Source organism: Elephantulus edwardii, unplaced genomic scaffold (genome assembly GCF_000299155.1).
Source record: "Elephantulus edwardii isolate Elephantulus edwardi_28Jun2011 unplaced genomic scaffold, EleEdw1.0 scaffold00108, whole genome shotgun sequence".
Classification (NCBI taxonomy): Eukaryota; Metazoa; Chordata; class Mammalia; order Macroscelidea; family Macroscelididae; genus Elephantulus; species Elephantulus edwardii.
This window is the reverse complement of record NW_006399858.1, coordinates 6,209,546-6,219,903: the sequence shown is the minus strand read 5'-3', so window position 1 is coordinate 6,219,903 and position 10,358 is coordinate 6,209,546. Positions and strand designations below refer to the sequence as shown.

The window sequence follows — 10,358 nt, the reverse complement described above, 5'->3', positions numbered from 1 at the left end:
GTCCCCACTGGACCCTCATCATTTCCTTCACCTGCTCCCCCCACCGACCAAACTGTGCAGCTCTGCAACTGCATCCTGGCCCATCCTCACCCTTTTGCCCCCAACCCTCACCTCCTTGTACCCCCAATATGTTTTTCCCAATAAAAAAAAATATTTAAAAAAAAAAGAGTTGAATAGAAGATTTCAAAAGGCAGCACGGGATCACAAAGCAAAATATTACAATGAAATGTGCAAGGTGCTGGAAACAGAAAATCAAAAGGGCCGACCTCGCTCAGCATATCTTAAGCTCAAGGAACTAAAGAACAAATTCAAACCTCAAGTTGCTATAATCAAGGATGCTTTCGGCAGAATGTTAAGTGATCCAGGGTCACTATGAGTCGCCTACAACTTGATAGCACTTAACAACATAGAGACCAGCTGGCCTAGTGGACCCAAAGTGATGCTACCAAGGTGGGTGACTCTGATCCATGGCCCTCTGGCATGCTTTTCATTTAAACATTATTCTAAGTCGTATAGCCCTGGCGTGGCCACTTGCCGTACAGAAGTAACTTGTGTTTGCAGCGAAGCTGAACACTGTGACACTGATGTGTCAAATGTGATAATGGTTACCCATGGTGGATAGTGTTTGGACAAGCTTGGAAGCAGGAGTGGCATCCACTTTTGTAAATAGCTTGTCTCCGGAAACTCTATGAACCTAGAGAAAAGATGAAAGTCACGCCAAGTGTCGAAGACTTTCGTTCATAGGGTCGCTATAAGTCGCCTATGACTCGATGGCACTTAACAACAAGATCATAAGGCATTTAACTTTGTAGATGATACTAAATTATGGGTAACATTGCAAAGAATGGGAATCCCAGAACATTTAAATGTGCTTACATAGAACCTGTTCATGAATCAGGAGCTGTCTGAACAGAGCAAGAGGATACTGTATGGTTTAAAATCGAGAAAAATGTGTATTTGGGCTTTGTATTTTCACTGTAACTAGCCAGTTGATAATCTGAGCAAATAATTCAAGAAGCTGGACTACATAAAGAAGAATGTGGCATCAGAGTAAGAGGAAGACTCATTAACAGTCCATGTTACTGTTTGAAGACACAGCCTTTAGTGTGGATTACACCTCAACATCAAGAAAACCAAAATTCTATACTTTGTACCTGTACATAGTAGCATAATAGATGGAGAAAAGATTGAGGTTTTCAGTGAATTTATTTTACTTGGCTCCATAATCAACTCCCATGGTAAGTGCAGTCAAGAAATTAAATGACAAATTGCATTGGGAAATCTGCTGTCACGTACTTCTTTAAAGAACGAGTGTGTCAGTTTACAGACTAAGGTGTGTCTGACCCAAATCATGATATTTTCACTTTTTTCTTATATACCTGAAAGCAGGACAATAAATAAGAATATATAGGTTTGTAGATTATACAACCTTTTTGGCTGAAAGTGAAGAAAACTTGAATCACTTACTGAAGAAAATAAAATAATAAGGATTTTCAGTATGAATTATACCTTGTAAAATGAGCATTGACACTGTGAGGTGGCTGAGCCTGACCTCTGCTATGTTAACAAAGGGAACTATCCCCATCAGCAACATCCACAGAATCCCTGTAAGGTCCGACATGCCCATCTACTCTGGTGCACATACCTCTATTAATTACTGGATCCAAAATTCATTGCAAATGGCCACACAAGACTTTACAGAACCTCTTTTTACTCGTTTTTTTTTTTTAATTCTTACACTCAGAGTTTATTAGAGAAACGGGGAAACATTTTACTCTGAGTTTATTAGGGAAATAGGTTGTGGGCGGAAGGCAAAGGATATCCCACAGTGTAAGTCCAAGTTTTGTAGATAAGACTCAAGTCAGATACACAGCAGGGCACAATCCTCAATTCAGACAGCTGTTCAGTCAGCAACAAGGTAAAAATCCCTTAATTAGTCCATATAGTTGCTCAGTCAACAGCAAGATACCTCTGGTGCAGCAGTCTCTAACCTTGAAGGATGCAGGCTGCGTTCTTCACTGCTGCATCTTTCTTGGTGTTGAGGTTTGCCTTTAAGGGCTCCATCTCCATATGACTCTGTCAAGCTATACCTAGCTCAAAAGTGGTACCTCTTTTGTGGGACGGAACCACCAGAAACTCCCTTGGAGAAAGAAGGGAATCTCCTTTATGATTTACAGCCTCCAAATGCTCACTGGGCAATCAGCTGTGAGTATTCCTGCTTGATGACAATGAGATTGATAACCCTGGTGGAATAGCAGTTAAGTGCTGACTGAAAGACTTACCAACAAAGGATAAAGATGTGAGTTGTTCCATAAGATTAACAGTCTTTGCAGTTCTCTGGGCAGTACTTCTTTATCTTGTAGTGTTGCTGTGATTTAGGATTGGTAACAATTTAATTTTGGTTTTGTGCATTAAGTGGTTTTTGTATTTTCAATACTTTCTGGATCTAAACAGTATTTAGATACTTGATTTGCAGTTCTGTCACAATTAGGAATTAGGAAGGACTTTACAGATTTGTTGGTGATTGATCGTTTTCACACTTAATGATAATAAGATTGATAATGTCTAACATTTGTTCAATATTTGCTATGTACCTTAGAATCTTACACCAAATTCTTGTGTTCTGGTGAAGAAATTGTTTAGGAGAAAAAAAAATACATACATATATGCATGCATACGTACACATACTCATGGTTGGAAAATTTATAAGTTTATATATAATAATATATTAAGACATCTTAATGCTATGTATACATGTGTGTTACCTAAGATAGTATAATAGACCTATTTTCTCTTTGAATAGGCAGAAAATAATGTACCAGACTTGAAGAATTCTTACAACAATGTTACTCAGCTGCTCAAGGTATAAATGATTAATACTTTCTTTTTAAATAGGTATTGAATTTTTATTTATAAGTTGATAATTTTAATTCGACTTGTAGTATCCTTGATGATGCAACTAGAATATAATATATATTATTCTCTATATAACGAAACATTGTGCCTTATACAGAATGGACAAGCAAATGCTTGCTGCTATTGTTAAAATTCACTTTGCTCTTTAGGTGAATTTTTCTTCTTTGGATATTCATTTACATACTGAAGCACTTCTGAATACCATGAAATATTTTAATGATATCCTTCCACAATCAGAGGAAAAATCTGCCTCTCTGTATATTTCAGAGAATGAAGACAAAGGAGATGTCATTAAGAAAATGCGTATGTTGGTTTTTTCCTAAATTTACCTAGAGATATTTTTACCAAGTACAGCAGTGAGCTTGGACCTTGACTTTATTTTTAACCAGTAATACTGGATTTAGTGTGAGCCTGGACCTTGACTTTATTTTTAACCAATAATACTGGATTTAGAATCCTAGTGCCTCGTGTCATTTTATATAACAGGATAACTATGGAAAATAATGGTAAAGGAAGGTATTGCTGAAGAAAATGGGACTTCATGTGTCATCTAATTGATTTTAGTTGAGGATAATAAAGTAGGAATATTTGATTTAGATTAACATTTATGTAGCTAAAATATTTTAGAGTAGAAAATTTGACTATTTATATAATAACAAAAGGTTAAAATTTTGGTAATGGCAAACACATTTTGTAGTTTTTGAATCATAATAGAGTTATGATTTTATCTTCAGTGTTTTCTGCATTACATTAATATATCAGTTTACTTTTCTGCTCATGGAAATTTTGATTATTCTCAAATTTTTATTAGAAAAGTGTTCTTACTATTGTTAAATGCCATTTGTTACTTCCAACTCATAGCAACCTTATGTACAGCAAGGAAGCATTCTCTATACCTGGTCATAGGTTATCCTTAAAATCATTGCTGTGTTGAACATACTGTTAATAGCAACTGTGTCAAGCCAGCATACTAAGAACACTTGTGCCTATGTATATGACCTAGATTTGGCTGAGAAGTAGAGTTAGTCAGTATGGAATTTGTGTATCTTTTCCTTACGGTATACTACTTTTCAATGTAACTGTCAGCTATAATTACTCAGTTTAAAAAGAATAGTGTTTTCTTTTGTTTACTTATTTATTTTTATTTTATAGTTGCTTTTTGTTACTGTACCTATGGTAGGAAATAGATCATTTGTTTCCAGTTGAAAAAGATTTTCTCCTAGTGTGCTATCTTTTATGTGATATTTTTTATATGTTATTTCAGTTACATTTTAAATGAAGTAAGGTAACCACTCAAACTTTTTTCTACTGTTTTGGAATATGATTATTTTTGTGTTTTGCAGCTTCTAAACTATGCAAGGATGAAGATATTATTACTTTGCAGGTTTTAGCAGAATTATCCTGTATAAGGATTTTTATTCAAGATCAGAAACGAAATATTTCTGAAATTAGGATTGAAGGTAATAAAATTTTAGAAGAAGATTAAAAAATAGTAAATTCTCATGTGTATGTACCATAATTTCTCCATCCATTCAACTGTGTTTGGACATTTAGGCTGTTTCCATGTTCTTGAAATGGTAAATACTGTTGCTATGAACATTGGTGTACAAGTTTCTGTACCTCAGTTTTTATTTTCTCAGTATATTCCAAGCAATGGAATGTTGTTTATGTGCCATCGAGTTGGCTGCGACCCATAGTGACCTCTGTACAGCACCTCTGAACCCTGACCTATCCTGAGGCAGTCTCACTAATTCCAATATATCAACTTCCATTGCACCAGTTACTGTATCATTCTATCTTATCTGGGGTCTTCCTCTCTTGCTATTTCCCTCCACCCTTCTGAGCATGATGTCTTTCTCCAAGGATCAGTCTCTCCTGGCTATGTTCCCAAAGAATGTGAGATGGAGCTTCAAAATTTCTTCCAAGGAGAAATTTGGTTTTACCCTCTCAAAGACAGACCTGTTTGTTTTCTTGGCAGTCCATGGTATGTTCAGTACTCTATTCCAGCACCACAATTTGAAGGAATAAATTCTTCTTCTGTCCTCTTTAGTCATTGTCCAGCTGTCTGATGTGTTTGTGAAGACCATGGCCTAAATTAGGTGTACCTTAGTCTCTAGACTGACATTGTTGCTTTTCAGTATAGGTCCCTGACAGCAGATTTTCCCAGTGCAATTTGTCTTTTTATTTCCCAACTATTGGGGCTGAATGTTAGTTGCTAACAGTGTGTGGAAATTATTGAACAATACCACTAATACCACACACTATCAAAGTCCTGCTGAAGATTATCCAGAAACGACTAGAATAGTACACTGACAAAGAACTACCAGAAATACAAGCTGGATTTAGAAGAGGTTATGGCACTATAGATGTAATTACCAAAGTCAAGTGGATCTTGGCAGAAACCTAAGAGTACCAGAGGAATGTCTTTCTTTGTTTCATTGACTGTGTAAAGGCATTTGACCGCAGATCACAACAAATTGTGGCTAACTTTGAGGAAATGGGAAGACCAGAACACTTGATGGTTCTTATGCAAAACCTATGCTTGGACCAGGAAGTAGTCCTCAGAATAGAATAGGGAAACACTACATGGTTTGAAATTAGGAAAGGAGTGCGTCAGGGATGCATCCTTTCTCCATACGTTTTTAGTTTATATGTGGAACAGATCATTCAGGAAGCAGGGGATTTATGAGGAGGAATGTGGCATCAGGATTGAAGGAAGACTCATCAACAACATGTGTTATGCAGATGACACAGCCTTCCTTGCTGAAATTGAAGAAGACCTTAATAACTTGCTGCTGAATGTCAAGGACTGTAGTCTTCAATATGGACTGAAGCTCATCATCAAGAAGACAAAAGATTTTTACCACTGGGCCAATTGGCAGCACCATGCTAGATGGAGAAGATATTGTGGTTGTTAACAATTAGAACAGTGGAATAGCTGGGTCATGTGGAATTTCTATGTTTAGCTTTTTGAGGAAATGCCAAACTGCTTTCCCGAGTGGTTGTGCCATTTTATAGTCCCACCAACAATGTAAGAGTCCCCATCTTGCCACGTCCTCATATTTACATAATGGAATACTATGCAGCATGCAGAAGTAATGATTTTATAAATTACTACCTAACTTGGGGGAAGGATTGGAGAACATTGTGCTAAGTGAACTAACTCAGTCCTGTAAGGACAAATATTATATATAACCATTATTGGAGAATGATTATGAGGATCCAAGGCAGGGGAGGGTGGGAGCAAAGAAAGAGGTCAGGATGTGGGTGAGAGGTGGGGTGGATGGTGTACCGGTGGTGAATCATAGAGTAGTGTAATTTGATGGGTGGGAGGAGGGGTGGGTGAAGTAAATGGGAAAGATCTGGTGTGAAAAACAATGTATGCGAACTTTGTAAATAAACCAGTATAAAAAATTTTAAAAAATAAGAAGGGAGCTCTGGTGTTCTAGTGGCAAGAAGCTGTGCTGCAATCCTGAAGGTATGCGGTAAGAATCTACCAGATGCTCTGCTTGAGAAGAAGGGACAATATTCTCCTGTGTTCAGACTGATCCAATTCGACAGTATACAGCAAGAGGAAAAAAAAAAGGAAAAATAAAATCTTAAAGAAAATGCATCTAATCATCTTTTTTTTTCTACAGGTCTTGATTCTGAAATTATTATGAAACCTATAGGAACTGAAATAAATGCAAAGTTAAGAAATATCGTCGTTTTGGATTCTGATGCTATGGCTGTGTACAAGAAGGTATGAAATAATTTGTACTTAATATCTAATGTTGCCACACACTTCATTATTTTTCTTTCTTTATTTGCTCTTGTTGTTCCTGAATAATAGAGACTTGGATAGCTGCTTGTAAGCTTTTAAGACCCCAACCACTGCACATTGGACTAGAAAGTAGAACAGAAGTATTAAATATGATATTGAGCCAAATTACTGGGATATTCCATGAAACCAGGACTTACTCATCCTAACTAAATCCCAGAAAGTTTTTGGCTATACGTAATTAACATTAGCAGCTGTTTTTTCTTTTTTTTTGTTGTAAATGCACTTATCACAAAGCTTTTGGCAGTTCAATTTTTTCCCAAGTGTACAGATAATTAATTGACAGTAATTATAAGAATTGGTTGTGTACCCTTACCTTAATCACTGCAGTATTTCATCATGATTAATCCTTCTATCCTTGGTAATTATGAATAAACTTTATTCACTATACATTTACTTTGTCTTTCTTTGTAGGTGAGGTCATAGAATATTTGTTTTTCGAGATTGATGTAATTCACTCAGCATAATGTATCTAGATCATGTCATGTTGTTGTTCTTAAGTGCTGTTGACTACAACTCATAACAGCCCTATGAACAGTAGGTTTGAACCCTGCACTGTCCTGTGCCATCCTCATTATCTCTGACACGTTTGAGCCCACCATTACAATTATTGTGTCAGTTGGCCTCTTTGAGCATCTTTCTCTCCTTTGCTGACCCTCCACCTTTCCAGCATAATGCCTTTTTTCCCCAGGACTGGCCCTTTCTGACAGTGTACACAGAGTATGTAAGACAGAGCTTTCTCTATACTTGCCTCATAGGAATAAGCACCCTGGTGGTACCTTTTCTAAGACATACACTTTTATCCTTTTGGCAGTTCTTGGGATATTTAGTATTTTTCCTCAACATCGCAGCTCAAAGATACTGATTCTTCTTCTATCATCCTTATTTATTGTGCAACTTTCAGGTGCATAGCAAGTGATTAAAGAGAGCATATAGCTTGCATCAGGTGTACCTTAGTCTTCAAACTAACATCTTTGCTCTTCAACACTTTGGATCACTCCCTGACAGCAGACTTTCCCAATCCATATGATAGCTTTTATAAAAACTTCATTTATTCTTACTGGCTGAGTGCATTTTATGAATGTACCATATTTTGTTTATTCATTTGTCTGTGTAGGTGGCCTGTGTTAAGGGGCTGCACTGTGAACCCAGAGATGTACGGTTTGAATTTACCAGTTGGTCTGTGGGAGAAAGATGGGCAGTCTCATCCCGTGTAGTTTATTTTCTCTGGAAACTTGCTGCTGTGTCATTGATTAGTCATATGTGACTCAGTGGCACATAACAACAAAAGTTATTACTCCCAATTTGTTATTGCTGCTGTGAACATTGATGTATAAGTTTCTATTTAAATACCTATTTTCAAATCTTCTGAGTATATGCCTAGGTATGGAGTGCTGGGCTATATGGTAAGTCTAATTACAGTTTTTTTAGGAACCACCACATGCATTTCCATCAAAAATGGGTTAGAAATAATTAGTTGCACAATGGATTAGTATTTCCTTGAGTATTTACATGTTCTGTGAAGGACACGTTGACTGGATTCTTTGCATTTTCTTGCATACGTTATATTAAACATGCTGTTCTGTGTATTACCCCCTGAGGACAGTTTTACTCTATTCCCTGTGAAGGCTTTGGTATTTTGCCTATGTATTAGTACTGATTGGAAAGTTAAAGAATGATCAGTCAGTTATCCAGCATTTTTTATGACTTCAAACACTGAGAACTCAGTAGCTTGGACTCTGCTGTTGAATCACGCCTGACCCTAGTGACCCTCCATTGGATTTCCAAGGCTATGCATTATAATGGAAGGAAACTGCTGATTTTGTCTTTGAAAGAGACTGCTGGATTCAAACCACTGAAGATGCTTAGCCATGCAGCATACTATGGACAAAGCCACTAGAACGTCCTTGAAGTTGGAGACTGTCTAAAAAAATTTCCTCCTTGTTTTTTGTGTGTACCATAGAGTTGAAACCAATACAGAGCTGACCCATCAGCGGATTTTCAGAGGCAGTAAATCACATGGGAGGAAGTTTCCCACCTTTCCCCTGAAGAGCAGCTGGTGAACTCCAACCACATACTTTTATGTTAGCAGTGCAGTTCCTTACCACTCAGCCACTAGAACTCCCTTGGTGTTAGTCATTTTTTATTGGAAAAAGTTCTGTAAATATAATAAGCCAAATAGCTTACATTCTTGGAACCAAATTTGGATAGGGCTGTTGGACTCATAACATTTAATTAACAGTTTTACATTAGTTTGGCTGTTTTCTTACTATGGTGTTTTATTTACTCTTATTTTCAGTGCTTTTTATAAGGTAAAGCCCTCTGCTGTAAATTGCTTTTGAGCAAAGTTTTCCTTTGTTTAGGAGCTAAAGGCAGAATTTCACATGCATACTCATGTGCCTTGTAATTAAAGTGATAGGTGCTTTGTTTTTTTTTTAAAAAAAATTAATTTTCCCCAGTGACAATAGCAAAGTTCAACAGACCAGCAAACAGCACATTCTGTCAAGGTTGTGGAGAGATTGGAACGCTTATTCATTGCTGGTGAGAATTTAAAATTGTACAGCCACTATGGAAGGCAAGTCAGCTTTCTCAAAAAGACATTCAGATAGCCAACAAAACACATGTAATGTTCAAAATTCCTAGCTCTAAGAGAGATGCAGATCAAAAGAACTATGAGATATCATCTCATCTCAGTAAGAATAGCAAAACTAAACAGAACAGCAAACATCAAATGCTGGTGAGGTTGCGGAGAAACTGGAACCCTTATTCACTGTTGGTGGGAGTGTAAAATGGTGCAACCACTGTGGAAGGCAGTATGGCACTTTCGCAAAAAGTTGCAAATAGAAATACCATTTGAACCAGCAATTCTACTACTGGGAATATACCCTAAAGAGACCAGAATTGCCGCCCATGCAGTATGCATGCCCATGTTTATTGTGGCTTTGTTCACAGTAGCAAAAAGTTGGAAAGAGTGCCCATCAACAAATGAATGGATAGAGAAGCTGTGGTATATTCACGCAATGGAATACTATGCTGCATTGAAAAACAAGGAACTCATGAAATAAAATACAAAATGGGTGACCCTGGAGGACATTATGCTGAGTGAAATACCTCAATCACAAAAGGACACTGCTCTGCTGTTATAGAACAGACAAGGGGGTTTGGGTGAGAATGAGAAAAGAGTGTCTAGATAATGAACACAGCTTTAGATCAGATGAGGGAAAGCACTGTCTGAAAGGAATATGTAATTAGGCATTATATGTATGACAACAGTCTGAAACGGGGTGCATTGCGGGGAGGGTTGTGGAAGGGATGGAAGAAAATGTGCAAAAATGGAAAAAACATTTCAGTATTGAAAAAAGAAAAGTTGCATTGCGTTGGACAAAACAGCTGCCAAGGATATTTAAAATGCTAGGGAAAAGGGCATCACTAGGCAAGGTCACCTCGGATAACAGCAAAAGGAGGCGTCTTCCAGGTCAGACCCAGCAAAACCCGGCCAGAGAGGGAGGAAGGAGGCGTCACTGGGCAAGGTCACCTCGGATAACAGCAAAAGGAGGCGTCTTCCAGGTGTCTTCCAGGTGAGAACCAGCAAAACCCGGCGGGCCCTCGGGCCAGAAAGGAA

General features: G+C 37.5%; 1 protein-coding gene across 1 annotated transcript in view; it reads left to right on the top strand.

The window, feature by feature from the left end:
• VPS13A (vacuolar protein sorting 13 homolog A (S. cerevisiae)) overlaps positions 1 to 10,358 on the top strand; it is a 289,570-nt gene that overhangs the window by 113,640 nt on the left and 165,572 nt on the right. Inside the window, 4 exon segments of the mRNA XM_006891989.1 lie at positions 2,804 to 2,863; positions 3,066 to 3,219; positions 4,260 to 4,376; positions 6,555 to 6,658. Of these exon segments, the coding sequence (XP_006892051.1) occupies positions 2,804 to 2,863; positions 3,066 to 3,219; positions 4,260 to 4,376; positions 6,555 to 6,658 (435 nt within the window).